This window comes from Stegostoma tigrinum, chromosome 17 (assembly GCF_030684315.1).
Source record: "Stegostoma tigrinum isolate sSteTig4 chromosome 17, sSteTig4.hap1, whole genome shotgun sequence".
NCBI lineage: Eukaryota > Metazoa > Chordata > Chondrichthyes > Orectolobiformes > Stegostomatidae > Stegostoma > Stegostoma tigrinum.
The window spans coordinates 14,663,165-14,683,954 of NC_081370.1; the positions used below are offsets into that span (position 1 = coordinate 14,663,165).

The following is a 20,790-nucleotide window of genomic DNA, read 5'->3' on the forward strand; positions in this document are numbered from 1 at the left end:
TTGGTCATGGTGCTACATTACATAGTAAAAGCAAGCAGCTCAGATTATTATATAACAAGCCACTTTCCTCACTGGAAGGCAGTGCAGCTATGATGGTTGTGTGATGTTGTTGAGTTGCAGCAACTTGTAGCAAGTTGCCAAAGAAGCAATACAGAGAATAATGCTTAGAACTCCAGATGGGTAATTGATAAATTCCAAAATATTATAAGTTTTAAATATTACTGTTATAAACTCATTTCTTACCCATACGTATACTTGTTGAATTGACACCACATGCACGTGTGTATCCGTGTAAAGGTAAAGTTGGCATAGTCTGACCAGATCATTAGACTGCTTTCTCGGCAGGAAGAGATATCTGGTGATGGTTTACCTTGAGGATCAGCACACCTCAGGCAATGGTAGAGATTGAGAAGGAGAATACTTCATAGTAATTTTAGTTGCCAGAGGAATTGAACCCATGGTGTTGGCATTATTTGACATTGCAAACCTGCCATCCAGCCAACTGAGCTTAACCAACTGTGTATATCTGGGGTAATTTTTCATCTCTGGAAAGAGGAATGCTATGTTTGTCAGTCAGTACCTGCACACATTTAAGAGACAAGCCCATGTTAACAACAATATGTTATAGCGTGTGATCTGAAGATGAAAAGATCTTAGTCATCCTTCTACTTTGGGATCACTCAGAGAATTACACATTACTAGAAGCATGCTGCTGGATTGTAATCTAATAGCTTAATGTTACCATGGACACTGTGAATACAATGATTCTATGTAATACTTTGTTGTAATAGATTTCTGTCAGCTTCAATGTTATGATGTCCATCTCCGGTTTCTTATGTCACAGGGGATAACATAATTATTGCTGGATTGTATAATATACCTGCTCGAGGCAAAATCACATTAACAGTAGTGGCAGAGAGAACAGAAAGCAGCACAAGACAACAAGAGAGAGCAACAGTTGGAGATTAGATTAGATTCCCTACAGTGTGGAAACAGGCCCTTTGGCCCAACAAGTCCACACTGCCCCTTGGAGCATCCGAGGCTGGAATCGAACCCAGGTCCCTGGCGCTGTGAGGCTGCAGTGCTAACCACTGAGCCACCATGCCGCCCCTGATGATAAAACATTGTAGCAGGTTGAGAGAGAGTAGCAGCAGGGACACATTAAGACAGAATGAGGGGAAAGAAGAGCTGCAGCAGAGAACAAAACAAGCAACACAAGGGGAGGAGAGAAGATAGCAGCAGAGAGACTGTTAAACAGTACAAAGCAAGGACAGCTAGCAGCAGTGGAGATACCATAAAATGAAATGAGGGGAAGAGAGAGCAATGGCAGGGAAACCCAAAAGCATCGCGAGGGGAGAACGGTGAGTAAAGTATCAGAGAAACAAGAAAACAGAATGAGGAAAGGGAAGAAGGCAGCAGTGGAGACGCATTAAAATAGAATGACAGGAGGAGAGAAAGCAGTGATGCAAAGACCATAAAGTACAAGTGAAGACCTCTGCAGGACACCCTCCATGAAATGATGAAGAGGACAGCGATGCAGAGGGTGCCTGAGAGTCATCACACCGGAATTCTGGTAGACATGGCTACGGTCATGACGACTGCAGACGAGACCTCTGCAGGACACCCTCTGTGAGATGGCAAAGCAGGGCAATGAATCAGAAGGTGGCTGAGAGAGTCATCATAGTGGAATTCTGAGAGACGTCGCCACAGCCATCATAACTGTACAGCGGGTCAGAGGGAACGTGGTGACAAGATATTGTTTAACCTGAAACAATACTTCCCACCCTCCCTCCTCTTCTGATGAGTAAAAAAGGTGCTCAGTGAGGAGGATGACAGGTTAGGTAAAGGTGTGCAAGGGAGCAGCCGTTAACAAATGGGGCCAGTGTTAGAGTGGAAGTGCTGAGGTATTGGTTCAACACGTTTTGGCATCAGGAGGCTGAGCAGGATTCCAGGTAAGAGCTGGTAAGGCCTCTTTGATTTTTCTTTCTTTCTGTCTAGGTTGAAAGCAGTTAGGGCAGTGGCATGCTCCTGTTGCAGGATGTGGGACATCGGGAAGATTTCTCGTGTCCCTGGTGGCTACACCTGTGAGAAGTGTACCAGGCTACAGCTCCCAATAGACCATGTTAGGGAGCAGGAGCTGGAGCTGGATACATTCAGGACCATCTGGGGTGCAGCGAACACCATTGATAGGAAGTACAATGAAGTAGTCATTCCTAAGGCTCAGGCTGATGTAGCTGGCTGACCAGTAGAAGACGTAAGGGGAGGCGGGGGGGGAGAAGACAGATAGTGCAGGTCTCCCACTTTGGATACAGTTGCGGGGGAATGACCTTTCAGGGCTAGCAACAATAGTCAGGTCAGTGGCATTGTGACCAATTCTGAGGCTTGGAGGGAAAGGGTGCATTCAGACAGAGTGATTCTGATAGAAGACTCAATTCTGATGGGGACTGACAGGAGATTCTGTTGCCGCAGAGTGACACCAGGATGGTGTGTTGCCTCCCGTGTGCCAGTCAAGGATGTTTCTGAGCGATTGCAGAACATTGAGCAGGGAGGGTGCACAGCCAGAGGACCATGTGCACATTGGTACAAATGACAGAGATGACTATAAGGAGTTAGCTAAGAAGTTAAAAAGCAGAACCTCAAGTGATCTCTGGAATACTCCCAGTGCCATGCGCTGGTGAGGATAGAGATAGAAAGACAGATCAGATGAATGTGTGGCTGTTGTAAGGGATTAGGGTTTTCAGTCCTTGGATCATTGGGATCTCTTCTGAGGTAGAGGTAATATGAACAAGAGGGACAGGCTGCACCTGAACCAGAGGGTCCAATATCCTTGTGGGGAGATTTGCTAGTGTTACCCAGGAGGGTTTAAACTAGTTTGGCTGGGGGTTTGGACTCTGAATGAGAGAGGGGCCATTGAGAAGTCGGGGGTAAATATATCAGCTATTGAGAGCAAATTTACTATTCTGGATAGCTAGGGGCACAATAAAGAGAGGTACATGATGTCTGGTTTGATGCACAAGGTAATGGCTGGTAAGGAAGATAAGCTCAGAGCATGGGTTGGCTCTGGGAACTGGGATATTACAGCCATAACAGAAACATGGCTGAGAGAAAGGCAGCTCAATGTTCCAGGATACAGAAGCTACAAGTGTGACAGAAGCACAAGTAAGCAAGGACAGGGAGTTGGCCCATTGATAAGGGAGGACATAACAACAGTGCTTAGAGAGGATATTCTTAAGGGGTCATCAAATGAGGTTTTATGGTTAGAACTTAGAAACATGAAGGGGATGGTTACCCTGCTGGGACTTATTATAGACTCCCACATACTCAATGGGTACTAGAGGAGCAGATGTGTAGAGCGACTGCAGACACCTGTAGGAATAATAGTGTAGTATTGGTTAGAGATTTTGATTTCCCCTGTACTGACTGGGTCACAGAGTGTAAAAGGCCTGGATGCGATGGAATTTGTCAAATGTGTCCAAGAAGGTTTCCTAAATCAACACGTTGAAGGCCCTACTTGGGAGGGTGCAATACTGGACTTCCGCTTAGGAAACATGTTGGGCAAGTAACTGAAGAGTCAGTTGGAGAGTACTTTGGGTCTAATGGCCATAACTCTCTTAGTTTTAACACAGTTATGGAAAAAGATAGGACAGGTCCACAGGTTAAGGTGCTAACTTTGAGCAGGGCCAATTTTGGGGCCATTAAGCAATATCTAGCAGAAATTGAACGGGTGAGTCCATTGTTTAAGAAAAGTAGCAAAGACAAGCCAAGGAACTACAGGCCAGTGAGCCTGACATCAGTGGCAGGCAAGTTATTGGAGAGGATGCTGAGGGACAGGATCAACCAACATTTGGATTGAAAAGATCTGATTAGGGATCGTCAGCACGGATTTGTGCATGGGATGTCATGTCTGACAAATCTTTCAAAGTTTTTCAAAGAGGTAACCAAGAGAGTACATGAGGGTCGGGCAGTGGATGTTGTCTAAGTGGACTTTAGACAGGACATTGGGGCACATAAAGCAGGTTAGCCATGAAAGTTAGGTCATATGGGATCCAGGGAGAGCTAGCTCATTGGATTCAAAATTGGCTTGATGGTAGGAAGCAGGGAGAGATGGTTGAAGGTTGTTTCCTGGACTGGAAACTTGTGATTAGTGGTGTGCCGCTGGGACCTTTGTTATTTGCATAAATGACCTGGATGTGAATGTGCAAGGCACAATTAAGTGTGCAGATGATATAAAATTAGGAGGTATCGTTGACAGAGAAGAAGGTTATCAAAAATTACAGAGAGATTTTGATCAGATGGAGAAGTGGGCTAAGGATTGGCAAATGCAATTCAATTAAGATAAGAATGAGGTGTTTCACTTTGGAAAGTCAAACCAAGGTAGGAATTATACAGTAAACGGTAAGGCCCTGAGCAGTGTTGTGGAGCAGAGGGACCTAGCAGTACAAGTACGTAGTTCATTGAAAACGGCATCACATGTAGACAGGGTGGTGAAGAAGGCATTTAGCATACTGAACTTTATCGGTTGAGGCACTGAGTATAGGAGTTGGGATGTTATGTTACAGCTGTATAAGTTATTGGTGAGGCCGCACTTGAAGTATAGTTTATAGTTTTGGTCACTCTGTTATAGGAAAACTGGAAAATGTGCAAATAAGATTTATAAATGTGTTGCCAGGATTGGTAGGCCTGAGTTATAGATTGTGGTCGGTCAGGAAGGGACTTTGTTCCTTGGAATGTAGGAAAATGAGGGTGACCTTATTGAGGGGTATAAAGTTAGGATGGGCATAAATAGGATGAATACATATAATCTTTTTCCCAGGGATCGGGAATTGAAAACTGGAGATCGTAGGTTTAAGGTGAGAGTGGAAAGATTTAAGAAGGACCTGAGGGGCAGCTTCTTCACGCAGAGAGTGGTGTGATATTAGAATGGGCTGCCACAGAAAGTGGTTGAGGCAGGTACGATAGAAACATCTAAAAAGATTTGGAAATGTACATGGATGGGAAGGGTTTAGAGGGATATGGACCAAATGTGGGCAGTTGGAACTAGCTGAGTGGGCACCATGGTCAGCATGGATCAGTTTGGGCTGAAGGGCCTATTTCTGTGCTATATTACCCTATGACTTTACAACAGTATGAAGGAGCAAGCAGCAGTGGTGAAACCATAAAAGAACAAGAGGAACTGAGAGAGCAGAGGAGAAATAATAAAACAGAGTGGTGGAAAGATACTAAAAGTGTACGAAGACTGGTGATCACATAAAACAGAATGACAGATGACAGTAGCAATGATAGACAAGCTGTCAAACAGCCCAATGGTAGAAGAGGAAGCAGTAATGGAGAAACAGTGAAACTGTAGAAGAGCAGCTGAGAGCAGTGACAGAGGGGCCATGAAAGAACATGAAGTGAGGTGAGAGAGTGCAGCGGTGGAGAGAGAGCAATGGGGAAAGATTTTTAAACATTCTGGTGTGCTGAGAGGAAGCAGTGACAACAGCTGGGTTCTGTGGCTCCTGAGGAATATGCACGTGTGATATCTCAGGGCAATGGCTAAGTTCTTGGTTGGGGAGCATTTTTTTGGTTAGTGTAGACGGTTTAAGGAACAGTTGTTGGGAGTGATGAGTAAATATGTCCCTCTGAGACAGGCAAGAAGGGGTAAGATTAAGGAACCTTGGATGACGAGAGCGGTGGAGCTTCTAGTGAAAAGGAAGAAGGTAGCTTACATAAGGTGGAGGAAGCTAGGGTCAAGTTCAGCTAGAGAGGATTACATGCAGGCAAGGAAGGAGCTCAAAAATGGTCTGAGGAGAGCCAGGAGGGGGCACGAGAAAGGCTTGGCAGAAGGAATCCGGGAAAACACAAAGGCATTTTACACTTACGTGAGGAATAAGAGAATGGTCAAAGAAAGAGTAGGGCCGATCAGGGATAGCATAGGGAACTTGTGTGTGGAGCCTGAGGAGGTAGGGGAAGCCCTAAATGAGTTTTTTGCTTCTGTCTTTACGAAAGAAACCAACTTTGTAGTGAATGAAACCTTTGAAGAGCAGGTGTGCATGCTGGAATGGATAGAGATAGACGAAGCTGATGTGCTGAAAATTTTGTCAAACATTAAGATTGACAAGTCGCCAGGCCCGGATCAGATTTGTCCTCGGCTGCTTTGGGAAGCGAGAAATGCAATTGCTTCGCCACTTGCGAAGATCTTTGCATCCTCGCTCTCCACTGGAGTCGTACCTGAGGACTGGAGAGAGGCAAATGTAATTCCTCTCTTCAAGAAAGGAAATAGGGAAATCCCCGGCAATTATAGACCGGTAAGTCTCACGTCTGTCGTCTGCAAGGTGTTAGAAAGGATTCTGAGGGATAAGATTTATGATCATCTGGAAGAGCATGGCTTGATCAAATACAGTCAACACGGCTTTGTGAGGGGTAGGTCATGCCTTACAAACCTTATCGAGTTTTATGAGGATGTGACTAGAAAAGTTGATGAGGGTCGAGCTGTGGATGTGGTGTATATGGACTTCAGTAAGGCATTTGATAAGGTTCCCCATGGTAGGCTCATTCAGAAGGTCAGGAGGAATGGGATACAGGGGAACTTAGCTGCTTGGATACAGAATTGGCTGGCCAACAGAAGACAGCGAGTGGTAGTAGAAGGAAAATATTCTGCCTGGAAGTCAGTGGTGAGTGGAGTTCCACAGGGCTCTGTCCTTGGGCCTCTACTGTTTGTAATTTTTATTAATGACTTGGACGAGGGAATTGAAGGATGGGTCAGCAAGTTTGCAGACGACACAAAGGTCGGAGGTGTCGTTGACAGTGTAGAGGGCTGTTGTAGGCTGCAGCGGGACATTGACAGGATGCAGAGATGGGCTGAGAGGTGGCAGATGGAGTTCAACCTGGATAAATGCGAGGTGATGCATTTTGGAAGGTCGAATTTGAAAGCTGAGTACAGGATTAAGGATAGGATTCTTGGCAGCGTGGAGGAACAGAGGGATCTTGGTGTGCAGATACATAGATCCCTTAAAATGGCCACCCAAGTGGACAGGGTTGTTAAGAAAGCATATGGTGTTTTGGCTTTCATTAACAGGGGGATTGAGTTTAAGAGTCGTGAGATCTTGTTGCAGCTCTATAAAACTTTGGTTAGACCGCACTTGGAATACTGCGTCCAGTTCCGGGCGCCCTATTATAGGAAAGATGTGGATGCTTTGGAGAGGGTTCAGAGGAGGTTTACCAGGATGCTGCCTGGACTGGAGGGCTTATCTTATGAAGAGAGGTTGACTGAGCTCGGTCTCTTTTCATTGGAGAAAAGGAGGAGGAGAGGGGACCTAATTGAGGTATACAAGATAATGAGAGGCATAGATAGAGTTGATAGCCAGAAACTATTTCCCAGGGCAGAAATGGCTAGCACGAGGGGTCATAGTTTTAAGCTGGTTGGTGGAAAGTATCGAGGGGATGTCAGAAGCAGGTTCTTTACGCAGAGAGTTGTGAGAGCATGGAATGCGTTGCCAGCAGCAGTTGTGGAAGCAAGGTCATTGGGGTCATTTAAGAGACTGCTGGACATGTATATGGTCACAGAAATTTGAGGGTGCATACATGAGGATCAATGGTCGGCACAACATTGTGGGCTGAAGGGCCTGTCCTGTGCTGTACTGTTCTATGTTCTATGTATTAAAAACTTGTGAGACACATTAGCATTTGTACAGTTTCACCAGTTGTGTTATGGTTTACTGGCAGGAGTAAAGCTTATTATATGTGGTAGGATTTATTAGTTATTAATTATCCCAGAGTAAAGATTGCAGAACAGGTATCAGATAGCCTGTTGCGGCCGCGGTATGTTGGATCTGATAGACGCCAGTGTGGTTCATGGCAACCACATTTGCACTAAGTGCCTACAACTTGAGGACTCAAAATAAATGAACTGGATTCAAAGCTCTAGATGCTTTGATGCATGAAAGAAAAGTTGCCTGTGCACTTTGTTCCAAAAGGCAGTTACAGCCGTCAGGATGGAATCATCTGATTTGGTTAGTCGTCAGGGCAGGAGGTCTGACTACAAGTGTAACAGGCAAGGGGACAAAGAATATAGAAGTGGAGGAACCTCATCCTTTCAATTGTCCAGTAGGTAAGAGTAGTGACTATGAGGTGGATAAACAAACTGACCATGGAATTGTGGTGCAGAATGCACCAAGTCAGGGAACCGAAAAACATTGTGATAAAAGGTACAGTCAGGATAGAACAATACAGTGCAGAACAGCCCCTTCGGCCCTCGATAAATGATATATGACAAAGTTCCCCTGCAACAGAGAGCTTGAATTCAGAAGGCTGTGTAGATTACCTGGTATCAAGGTTCTGGATATTTGCTCAGACCTGGAGAGAACCAGCAGTGGGAGGGGGGAGGATCCTGTTGTCATTCTCTACCTGGATACCAACAATGTAAATAATGTGAGGAAAGAATTACTGCTGAGGAATTGTTATCAGATAGATGTTAAGCTAAAATCGGAACTTCAAATTTAATCTGTGAATTATTAGCTGATCCATAAGAAAATTAACATAGGTTAAAAAGATCAGGGAGGTAGATGCATGGCTTAAAGACTGGTTTGCGATACATATGTTTTAAATTATGCATAACTGGCTTTAGTGTTGCAGAAAGCATGCTGGGTCCTGTGTTCTGGGAAGCATATAACTAGGGTGGTGGAGACTACTTTAAACTAAATAATGTTGGGAAGTGTTATATAGAACATAGAACAATACAGCGCAGAACGGGCCCTTCGGCCCTCTGTTGCGCTGACCTGTGAACTGATCCAAGCCCCTCCCCCTACACTATCCCATCATTATCCATGTGCTTATCCAAGGACTGTTTAAATGCCCCTAATGTGGCTGACTTCACTACATTGGCAGGCAGGGCGTTCCACGGCCTTGCCACTCTGAGTAAAGAACCTGCCTCTGACATCTGTCTTAAATCTATCACCCCTCAATTTGTAGTTATGCCCCCTTGTACAAGCTGACGTCATCATCCTCAGAAAAATACTCTCACTATCCATCCTATCTAATCCTCTGATCATCTTGTATGTCTCTATTAAATCCCCTCTTAGCCTCCTTCTCTCCAATAAGAACAGACCCAAGTCCCTCAGCCTTTCTTCGTAAGGCCTGTGCTCCAGACCAGGCAACATCCTGGTAAATCTCCTCTGCACCTTTTCCAATGCTTCCACATCCTTCCTGTATAATGAGAGACTGGAGCAGTTGGAAATATATTCACCTGAGCTTAGAAGAATGAGGAGCAATCTCATAGAATGTTTTTAAGATCTGTTGTTGGCCCTTCAACATACTTGTCGGGAAACCCTCCTGCACACATTGGACAAAAACTGATCCATCCGACAACGAGAGTTATAGAATTTCCAGTCAATGTTGGGGAAGTTAAAGTCTCCCATAATGACCACCCTGTTCCTTTCACTCCTGCCCTGAATAGTTTTGCCAGTCCTCTCCTCCACATCCCTGGAGCTTTCCGGAGGCCTATCAAAAACTCCCAGCAGTGTTACCTCTCCTCTCCTGTTTCTGTCCTCAGCCCATACCACCTCAGTAGATGAGTCCTCATCAAAAGTTCTTTCAGCCACCGTTGCACTGTCCTTGACTAACAAAGCCACACCTCCCCCTCTTTTACCACCTTCCCTGATCTTAATGAAAGATCTCAACCCTGGAACCTGCAACATCCATTCCTGACCCTGCTGTATCCATGTCTCCGAAATAGCCACAACATCGAAGTCCCAGGTACCTTTCCATGCTGCAAGCTCACCTACCTTATTCCGGATACTCCTGGTGTTAAAGTAGACACACTTCAAACCAGCTTGCTATCTGCCAGCACACTCCTGTGACAGTGAGGTCCTATAAATGTCCTCCCTACGGTCATCCTCCTGTGTACTAAAACTACACCTCAGTTTCCCATTCTGAGCTAGTTTAAATCCACCCGAATAGCACTCGCAAATTTCCCACCCAGGATATGAGTGCCCCTCTGGTTCAACTGGAGACTGTCCTGTTTGTAGAGGTCCCTCCTTCCCCAGAATGAACCCCATTTGTCCATGTACCTGAAGCCCTCCCTCCTGCACCATCCCTGCAGCCACGTGTTCAGCCGAAATCTCTCCCTGTTCTTTGCCTCGCTATCACGTGGCACAGGTAAAGATAGGTAAAGTGTGTGGCAGAAAAGGAGAACACAAACTTAAGGGTCCAGCTGCAGGTAAAACCAACCTTTGTAAAAATGGCAGAAGGATGGAATTAATGGGTCTGTGCATGAATACATGCATTAACGTTGATTAAGAATTTTAAGTATATGTAAGTCATTGCATGACCAGTTATTTGAATCTCCATGACCAGTAGTAATGGCAAGACCCAGAAACAATTTTCAGTTGTAAACCGTGAAAATGATTTAATTAAGTTTTTATTGAAGTTTCGGATTTGTTTACAGTACGTGTTGAAGAAATGATTCTTTAGTTAATGTATTTATTTATTTAATTAAGACTTAGGTATAGGAGCAGAATTATTCCATTTGGCCAATTGAGTCTGCTCCGCTATTTGATCATGGCTGATATGTTTCATTTTCCTGCCTTTCCCCATAACCTTTGATCCCCTTACTAATCAAGAACCTATGCTCAAAAGCAAATAAAAATGTAAATTGGAACATTGAAGTAATGATTTGGAGGCAGCGAACTGCTCTATTCCCAACTGACAAGAAAAAGGAGGTGTGCCTCACTTCATACTTCACCATTTGACTTGGATCTATTTGACAAACTGATCTGCTTTAATTCTGTTGGGGCAGCACTATGGCACAGTGCCAGCGACCTAGGTTTTTGATTCCACCCTTAGGAACCTGTCTGTGTGGAGTTTGCCTATTTTCCATGTGACCGTGTGGGTTTTCTCTGGGTGCTCCAGTTTCCTTCCACAGTCCAAAGATGTGCAGGTTAGGTGGATTGGCCATAGTAAATAGCCTGTGGTGTCCATGGATGTACAGACTAGGTGCATTAGCCAAGGGAAATGCAGGGTTACGGGTGTTCGGTGTGTTGCTGTTCAGAGGTTTGATGTAGACTCGATGGGCTGAATGGCCTGCTTCTACAGTGTAAGGATTCTTTGATTCTATTTTGCTGCTATCGTCCTGACTCCTTGATAATGTGTGATCAGAATCTGTCTGTCTTAGCTGTGGTGTATGTTGTAATACAGATTGATACCGGTCATCTTTAAAAAATCTTTTTCAAACTCCAACTTTTAAATTTCACCTTTTAGAAATATGTGGAGGACTATACAGACATGAACCAGGAAAATTCACCTCACCCAATTTCCCAAATTTATATCCGAACAATGCTCATTGCAGGTGGATATTTAAAACATCTCATGATAAAAAACGTGTAAGTAAGATCACAGCACCATTGTCAGGTTTGCTATCAAACATTATTAAGACACTTGCACCTATATCAAAGGGGAATGTAACTGAGCTCTTTGATGCCTGAAATTTTTATGACTTTTCTTCCAGTCATCAGGGCGGAGATTCAGAATGAGGAAAGTGAACATTTTTATACTTTTGCACCTCTTCGTTGTTGTTGCATTAACAATTTTATAATGAACAGCATTATGAACAAATTTGCTGCCACTACCCCCTTTCTGGCTAAGGAAATATGATGTCTCATCATACAGAAAAGCCATTTGCTAGTCCAATGAGAAGAGACTGTCTTTTAAAAAAGAATTTATTGTATGATAATGTTATGAAGAGATGTGATCCAAATCTTATGTTTTGAAAGATAAGGCGAATCCACATAAATATATCTTAAACTTTTAAGCAAATTGGACTTTACTGAGGAAAAGGCACCAGGTACAACAGCAATAATGCTGACTCTATCAGAACTGCTTGCAGGTGGATTCGGTCTAGAGAACTTTGAGAGAGAGGTCATGTGTCCAAAACAGAATTTGACTTGCCTGAAAGGCAAGAGCCTGTTGCCTCCTGTCTCTTCCTTTGGAACTCCTCTCTGCAAAATTTGTGACCTGGAAACCCACCAAAAGTCTTATTTACAAATCATGGCAAGTTTCTGAAAAGACAGTGTGTTGTCAGTGTGCATTTTTTTTGTGTAGTTCAAACTGTCAGTAATCTTTTGCGTCTTTGTTTGGTCGTGAACAACTTTATTTATTTTGTTAACAAGAGAAATCTGGTTGATTTGCTCTTAGTACAGAACTTGATATTGCTTGAGACCTGCATAGTTGGTCATGTCATATCAAACTGGTTAAATTTAATATTTATTATGGCCAAAGGGCACATGGAACTAAATGAAAACACTGTAGCCCTCCAGCTTTGGCTTCAATTCAAAGTTGAACACCTACAGAAAGACATGTAATTAACCTTTTATGTAGTTTCATACCACACTGATTTTGATTTCTTTACAGACTGAGGTCTAAGCTTGAAGACATTTATTGGCTTTCCCTTCTCCTTGACCAAATAAACGTCATTTGTTATACGTTAATACTATGCACGATAATCACTGATACACCAGCTTCGGACTTGTAGTTACATTAAGTAAGAACTAATCCATCTCTTCTTGTATTCAGGTCCATGTTGTAGTCTGGTCTGATGTGTTCCTTTAGAAACTATCTAAAGTTTCCTTGTGTTTTAACTCTGCCCACGCTGTGTTTATGTTCATTGGTGTCAAGAGCCATGACTTCATTACAAGGATGCTTTAGGGTCTGATGCCCTTGCACAATAATTAGAAATTGGACATCAAGTTTTTTTTTAAAGAGAACACCAAGAGAGGTTTCTTATGAATCTGAGTGCAGAGTATACTGAACAAAATGTTTAGTCTTAAAACCAGTTATTTTTGCAGCAGAATGGGATAAGTTTTAAGACAACTGAAGGCTGATGTCTGGCAAAAACCTATGACTAAAAACAGATGGTAGCTGAGACAGTAGTTAATCGATTAACCAAATAATCAGACTCAAGTACACTGCTAAGCAAGACTGGAGATGTGCTATCAAGGATAAAAGGGCAGTCAGCACCTGCTGCAAAGATCACTTCAAAAATCTTCTCAACAAACACTCTGACCTCAACTCCTATTTACAGTATTCGGGTTAGATAGGGTGGATAGGGAGAGCCTTTTTCCTAGGATGGTGATGACGAGCACGAGGGGTGAAAGATATAGGACAGATGTCAGAGATAGTTTCTTTACACAGAGAGTAGTCAGAGAATGGAACGCTTTACCTGCAACGATCGTAGATTTGCCGACTTTAGGTACATTTAAGTCATCATTGGACAAGCATATGGACGTACATGGACTAGTGTAGGTTAGATGGGCTTCAGATCGGTAAGACGGGTCGGCACAACATTGAGGGCCGAGGGCTGTTATGTTCAATGTTCTATGCATGCCACCAACACCACTTTAGCACAACTCCAACTGGGTGCAAAATAGAAAAGGCCATTCAACAGCTAAAGTACAAAGGCATCAGAAGCAGATGAAATTCCCACTGAAGCACTCCAATCCAGAAGAAAAGCGCTTTATTCCCAAAATAACATAACAATTTCCCTTTTCTGAACAGTAGAATCAAGCAAGGAGATCTCAGATGACTTAATCATAACCATCTTCATGAAAGGTGACAGATATGACATGCGCTAGCCTCAAAAAAAACCTCTCATGGCAGATTTCTGATCCACTTACAATATTCTTCTACAATTGGTGCTCTAGCTATTGCTGCCACAGCAACTATCATTCTATGTCACAAACACAGAAATTGCTAGAGACCTCATCCTTAGTGCAGATGTGTTTGCTTTGGGCAGCACACCATTCACAAACCTGTTCATTCTGCACACCAGAAATACAATCTGCTCTGCCATATCCTCAACTAGCCTGATTATTTTTTAATCAGTTAAGATCTTTATTCAAAGATTATTTGCAATCATATCTAGCACTGTATGTAGTGATGGTATGAATTTAAGGTATGACGTACCTTCTATTTTTAGAGCGTTAATTATAGCCTATATATTCTCTTTCACTGGCTGCCACCCTTTTGCATTGTTTTTCAGGCCAATCTCTGACATAAAAGCTCTTTTTAAACCTCATGATATGATCATGGAGCTCTGTTTGGAATTCATCCAACACAGACTCTCTTCATCTGTTATGGTTGCAATGAACACATTGGCTATACGAACAATGCAGAACTCCTTGCAAAATCTTAGTCCTTGCAGCCTGGAAGATGTTTGGAAAAAACTTTTTGCAATAGCACTGCTTTTTTGGAAGTATAATCTCATACATATTTGTCATGAGATACTGTTGACTGCCTCTATCTATAGTGAGTTGTGCACGAGAATCAGACAAATTCAACATCATTCATATCTTGAATGCCACAAATTCCAGATATAAATCTTAAAATGTTTGTGAATACACCAGTCTACTTAGTTTATCATTACATTGCAGCTTTGGTAAATTTTCAGACTGTGTGTTTTAGACAGACTTAGGTATGGTTAGGTATGAAAGAATCCAATAAAATTTTCTAACCTACAAAATCTTGTGTTTGAGCTTGCACATAATATTGCTTTCATGAAGAAGTGATAGAAAAATACTGGAGTAGTTGGTGGACACAGACTTTTTTTCTGCTTCTCATTCCAAACATATACCTTTCAATTTTCGCTAGTGACCTCAGATTAAAACATGCCTTGAACTTCATGATGATTATTTTAATGGCACACCTTTTCAGAAAAAAAATGCTTACTTCTGTTCTAAAATTGCCCAACTCTGAGTCTGGATCTTTTTGTTTTCACCTTTTTATACATAATTAGATCTAAAGAACATGTCTATTCTTCCAATCTTTGATAGAATTAGAGAGCAATTCAGTTCAAAGATTCCTATACTTACAATGGGATACAGCCATTTTACCCATTTTCAAATGTACCATTGACTCAGTTATTGTGATTTCGTCACACTTACAGAAGCCAAGTCAGCCAAATCAGAACAAATTCACCAAAGCCAGTGAAATCAAAGAACCAGACAGACATTAGGAACTATACTAGCCTAGTCAACTGAATATAGCTACATGTTTCCAGAAACAATGAAAATCCGCGCAATCTAACTGAAAGTCTTCACCATCTAAGCTGATAAGCTAGCTCCTAGTAACCTATTTTGCTCATTGTCATCTCTATCACCATGTGATACAAAGAGTTTTACACTTTCATCATATACCTGGCCAAAATCTATTATATATTTGGAGAAACTTGTCAAAAGGGAAAGACTCAAGATTACCATATTGTTTAATGATATCATGCATTCCCATAACTACTTATGGAGTGTAACATAGTGATAATAGTGTTACCTTACACCTTCTAGGAGTTTAAACTTTTTCTTTGGTAGACACTTCTAAAAGCTCAAAATGCAATCCTATCAACATTACATACTGTAATACTGAGGATGCACGTTTTGTATTTAAGGTGGATCGAACCAACTGCTTTGTTGTGGGTGGTGTTGAATTTCATGAATATTGTTGCATCTGGACTCAAACCATGCAAGTGGAGAGAACTGTGCCAGTTCAAGAGCTAAAACTGCTGGGAATACTGAATTTCAAATCAGATTCTACCCTCAACCACCGAAATCTCAAACTTGTCTCCCAGTTAGTTATCTTCTAGAAAAAGATAACTTCTTTTACATATTGCAGATTGATTAATCATTTATCATATTAAACTACTGAATTGCACCTTTCTGTATTATCTATATGATTTGATCATTATCTTCCTTACAGGTTTTCATACAGTTTACAAAATTTCAAGTAGAAGACTTTATAAACTGCTATAGTGACCGAGTAATAATTCACGATGGTGATGATGCACTTGCTCCAGTCCTGGAAGGGCCGACTTGTGGTGGAGAGAATCCAGCAGTGATATCAAGTAGAAAATCGTTATACGTTCAATTTTACAGTGCCCAGTCATGGCAAGCATATGGCTTCAGTGCAAATTATCAATTTGGTAATATTGTCTTCAAATTATAAATTATAAAATTATGTAGCTATTCAACAAAATTATAACAGTTTGCTTAATACTAAATTTCATCCTTTCATTTTAAAGTTAGGTGTGGTTCTACATTGAAAAATGCAAAGGGAGCTATTGACTTTAGGACTTTGGACACCTCTTTTTATTGGACCAAATGTTTTTGGGTCATTCTAGTACGAAGATCATTTAAGGTACAATACAAAAATGATTTTGCTTTCTTTTAAATTTAGAATAGAACCTTCTGCTTATCACTCATTTTGGTTATCAAAAGAAGTAAAATTAAATATTGCAATGGAAAAGCTATTTCATGTGAACTCAAAATTGTATGAGAAATTATATGATATAATCTTCCTCCCAACTGTCAGATAGATAGGGGAGCAGGTATGTAGGCAAATCATAGAAAGGTGTGAAAGAAACAGGATTACAGTTGTAGGGGACTTCAACTTTGTGAACATTAACTGGGATCGCCTTAGTGTGAAAGGATTAGATGAAGTGGAATTTTTAAAGTGTATCGAGAAGAGCTTTTTTTGTTCCAGTACATAGATCATTCAACTAGAGGTGGAACAATGCTAGATCTAATTGTAGGAAATAAATCTGCTCAGGTGGTTGAATTGTCAGTGGGTGAGCATTTTGGGGATTGTGATCGTAACTGTATGTTTCAAAATTCATAATGAAAAGGAATTACAAGTGTACAGAAGTTAAATGTCTAAATTGGGGGAAGGCCAATTTCAATGCCATTCAACAGGATCTGGCAGACATGGACTGGGAGCAATTACTTGCATGCAAAATCAGAAATTACTGGAAAAACTCAGCAGACCTGGCAGAGAGAAAATTGAGTTAACGTTTCAGGCCCAGTGACCCTTCTTCAGAACTGATAGTAGCTAGGAAAAGCATATATGGTATATATGCTGGACAAGGGCAGGGGATGGTGAAAGGGGAACCAGTAGGTAGAGATGGACCCCAGATAGCCAGAATAACAGTTGGACAGACAAAGGAATAGGTAAAGAGCAGGTTAGGAGAAAGAATAACAACTAATGGGGACTGTTTGTGGCTGAAATTGGTTGTTTTTGGTAACAGCCCACGTGATGACAAGAGATAACAAGGTGTAGAGCTGGATGCTCACTGCAGGCCAAGCAGCATCAGAGGAGCAGGAAAGCCGAAGAAGTGTCTCGGCTCGACGCTGCTTGGCCTACTGTGTTCATCCAGCTCTACACCGTGTTATCTCAGATTCTCCAGCATCTGCAGTTCCTACTATCTCATGTGATGACAAGGCCCAGTATGTGGGGGTCAGGGTAAGGATTTGTGAAAAGGTGTTCAAGCCCTAAAATTATTGAACTTGATGTTGAGTCCAGAAGACTGCAGAGTTTCCAAATAGAAACTGAGGTTTGTTCTTTCAGTCTGCACTGAACTTTTCTGAACCAATGAAGTAAGCCTGACAGAGGTATTGGCCAGGGAACACAGTGGTGTGTTAAAGTGGCAGGCAAGCGGAAGCTCAGGGTCATTTTTGCAGTCAGAATGTTGGTTTCCTGCAAAGTGGTCACCCAGTCTGTGCTTCATTTCCACAATGTAGAGGAGACTACATTGTGAGCAGCAAATGCTGTAGACGAGATTGAGTGAAGTGCAGGTAAAGCGCTGCTTCACCTGGAAGGTGTGTTCGGGCCCTTGGATACCAAGGAGAGAGGAAGTAAATGGGCAGGTGTCACACTTTCTGCGGTTGCATTGGGCTCTGGGATGTGTTGAAAATGGAGGAGAAATGGATCAGGGTATCTTGGAGGGACTTGTTCCTGTACAAGGCTGACAAGGGAGGGATGATGGCATCACACTGAAGCTGATGGAACTGGTAGCTGATGCTCTTTTGGATGTGGAAGCTGTAGCAATGGTAAGTGAGGATAAGGGGGATCCTGCCACTGTTGTGGGAGGGAAGAGAAGGAATGAAGGTAGAAATTTGGGAGGTGATTTGGTCACGACTGAGGGCCCTATCAATCATGGTGCAGGGAAATCCTTGGTTGAAGAAGAACGTGGACCTTTCGGAAGCTCCCTTGTTGAAGTTGGCACCATTGGTACCATAAGATGCTCAAGAGAAAGACCTTCCAGAGAGAGGGGAATCCGAGTGATTCAGAAGGGCGGGGAAGGCTATAAGTTGCAACTCTTCTCCATATCTATGCTTTCACAGGACAAGAACTTCCAATTGCCATCAGAACAGATCTGGCCCTTCTGCTATGCGTTGGCAGTGCACTAAAGAAGCACAGACAGGGAGAATAAAACAGGGTCTTTACGGGGACAGGATGTAGTTGAGGTAACTGTGGGCGTCAGAGGGTTTATAATAGATACTAGAGGCAAAAATACTGCAGATGCTGGAATCCAAGGTGGACAAACAGGAGGATGGAAGAACACAGCAAGCCAGGCAGCATCTGGAGGAAAGGAGAAGTCAACATTTTGGTATTACCCTTCTTTAGGACTGGATGTGGGGCTTGGGGGAGTTTCAAATAAAGAGATGGGAGGGGTGGGTAGCAGAATTATAGTGATAGATGGATACTGGTAATCGGTATAACCTGGTTGGTCAATGGGAGGTATGAATCCGGTTGGTGGCTGGAAGGAAGGAGATGGAGTTGGAAAGGGAGCTGGAGTGTAGGTGGGATGTTTACTTGAAATTGGAGAACTCAATGCTGAGTCCTCTGGCTGTAGTTGCCCACGTGGAAGATAAGGTGGTGTTTTTCAAATTTGTGTTCTGACACTGGAGTAGGCTGAGGATGGACACGTTGGAAGGGGAGTGGGAGGGAAGTTGAAACGGGCAGTGATTGAGAGGTTAGGTTGGCCGTTACAGGCCAGTCAAAAATGCTCAATGAAATGGTCACCTAGCCTACGTTTGATGTCACCAATGTAGAGAATACCACATTGAGAGCACCTGATGAAATGGACTAGGTTGGAGGAGATGCAGGTGAAGCTCTGTCTCACCTAGAAGGAGTGTTTAAGGCCCTGGATGGAGGTGAGGGAGGTGGTGTGTGGGCACATATTGCATCTTTAACAATTTCAGGAGAAGGTACTGGGCAGGTTGGAATGGTTGGTTGGGAGTGTGGTGCAAACTCAGGAGTGGTGAAAGGAATGGCCCTTGCAGAAGGCAGAGAGGGGTGGGGAGTGGAAGATGTTCCAGGTGATGGGGTCTAATTGGAGTTTGTGGAGGAGGGTTGATTAAGAGCTGTGGAGTGGGGAATGGAGGAGCAGTGGAGAGGTATCTGGGTGACAAAAGGGGGAAATGAGTGTTGTTTGAAAAAGGCAGACACCCGGGATGCTTGGGAGTGGAATGTCTCCTTGTCAGAGCCGATGCGACGGAGACAGAGGAATTTGGTAAATGGGATGGAGAATTTGCAGGATTCTGGGTGGGAGGAGGTGTAGTTTAGGTATCAATGAGAGTTTATAGTAAATGTTGGTCTGTAAACTGTTGCCAGAAATGGAACCGAAGCGGTCAAGAAACGAGAGGGAGGCATCTGAGATGGACCAAGTTAATTTGAGGATGGGAAGGATGGTGTTAAGGAAGGTGATGAACTGCTCTAGTTCAGCCTGGGTGCAGGATGTAGCACAAATGCAGTCATTGATGTAACGGCAGAAGAGTTGGGGAACAGTTCCAGTGTACGTTCTAAAGAGGAACTGTTCAACATAACCAACAAACAGGCAGGCGTAGCTGGGGCCCATGCAAGTGCCCATGGCAACCCTAGGCACCCTACATCCTGGAGGACTCAACATTGAGTTCTTCAATTTCAAATAACCTTCCCTCCTGTACCCCAGTTCCCTTTCCAGCCCCGCCGCCTCCTTTCCATTCCACCTTCTGCCCTCCCTTCCAGCCACCAATCAGATTCATCCCTCCAAATCCAGTCCTGAAAAAAGGTAATACCTGAAACATTGACTTCTTTCCTCTAGAAGCTGCCTGGCTTGTTGTGTTCTTCAAACCTCCTGTTTGTCTACCTTGTAGTAGATATTGGTGGACAGACTACCCCAAAAATGAAATCCCTCTGTCTTGCAGAATTAGAAAAATTATCATTTTTATTTCCATTTGGATTGCAGTTTCAGGGTCCCCCTGACCAAGACTGCTTCACCTGGATGCCTGGCTGTGACCGATACCAATGACAGGTATGGGAGTCTGCTCTTGAGTTAGTGCATCAGAGAGCTCTAATCGAGGGGTACTTCCAAGGATTTCATTGACTGGACCCATTTGAGTTGGTTACAAGGCTGCCTGCTGCTGCAAGTGCAATGTAAGCTACTGGCAGATGGAGTGGGTACAAAATTAACATGGCAGACTGCTGTGCAGCAAGATTTGCACCCCTAGTATGAGGACTGCTAAGCAGCAAACATTCTGTCTGTTTCTGTTGTATCGGCATTCCACAAGGAGCTTGAACAGTTCATCAACTTTACTAACACCTTTCACCCCAACCTCATGTTCACCTGGACCATCTCTGATACCTCCCTCTCCTTCCTGGACCTCTCTGTCTCCATCTCTGGTGACTACCTTGAAACTGAAAACTGCACTTCTGCCCTCACATCCCCTCCCAACAAAAACAAGGACAGAATCCCCCTTGTCCTCACATATCATCCAACCCACCTCTGTATCCAAAGTATCGTTCTCCACCACTTCCACCACCTACAATCCATTTATTTCCCTCCTCACCACTATCTGTCTTTTGTGGGGACCATTCTCTCCACAACATTCTTGTCTGCTCCATACTCCCCACTAGCCCCACTACCTTTGGCACCGTTCTCTGTAACCACAGGAAGCGTTACATCTGCCCCTACATCTCCCCGCTCACTTCCATTCAAGGCACCAAACAAACGTT

General features: G+C 43.1%; 1 protein-coding gene across 1 annotated transcript in view; it reads left to right on the forward strand.

Annotated features, from left to right (window-relative positions):
* LOC125459483 (embryonic protein UVS.2-like) overlaps positions 1-15,963 on the forward strand; it is a 41,436-nt gene extending 25,473 nt beyond the window's left edge. The window contains exons 6-7 of the mRNA XM_059652223.1: positions 11,236-11,357; positions 15,718-15,963. Of these exons, the coding sequence (XP_059508206.1) occupies positions 11,236-11,357; positions 15,718-15,963 (368 nt within the window). The remainder of the gene's footprint in view (positions 1-11,235; positions 11,358-15,717) is intronic.
* The last annotated feature ends 4,827 nt before the right edge of the window (positions 15,964-20,790 follow it).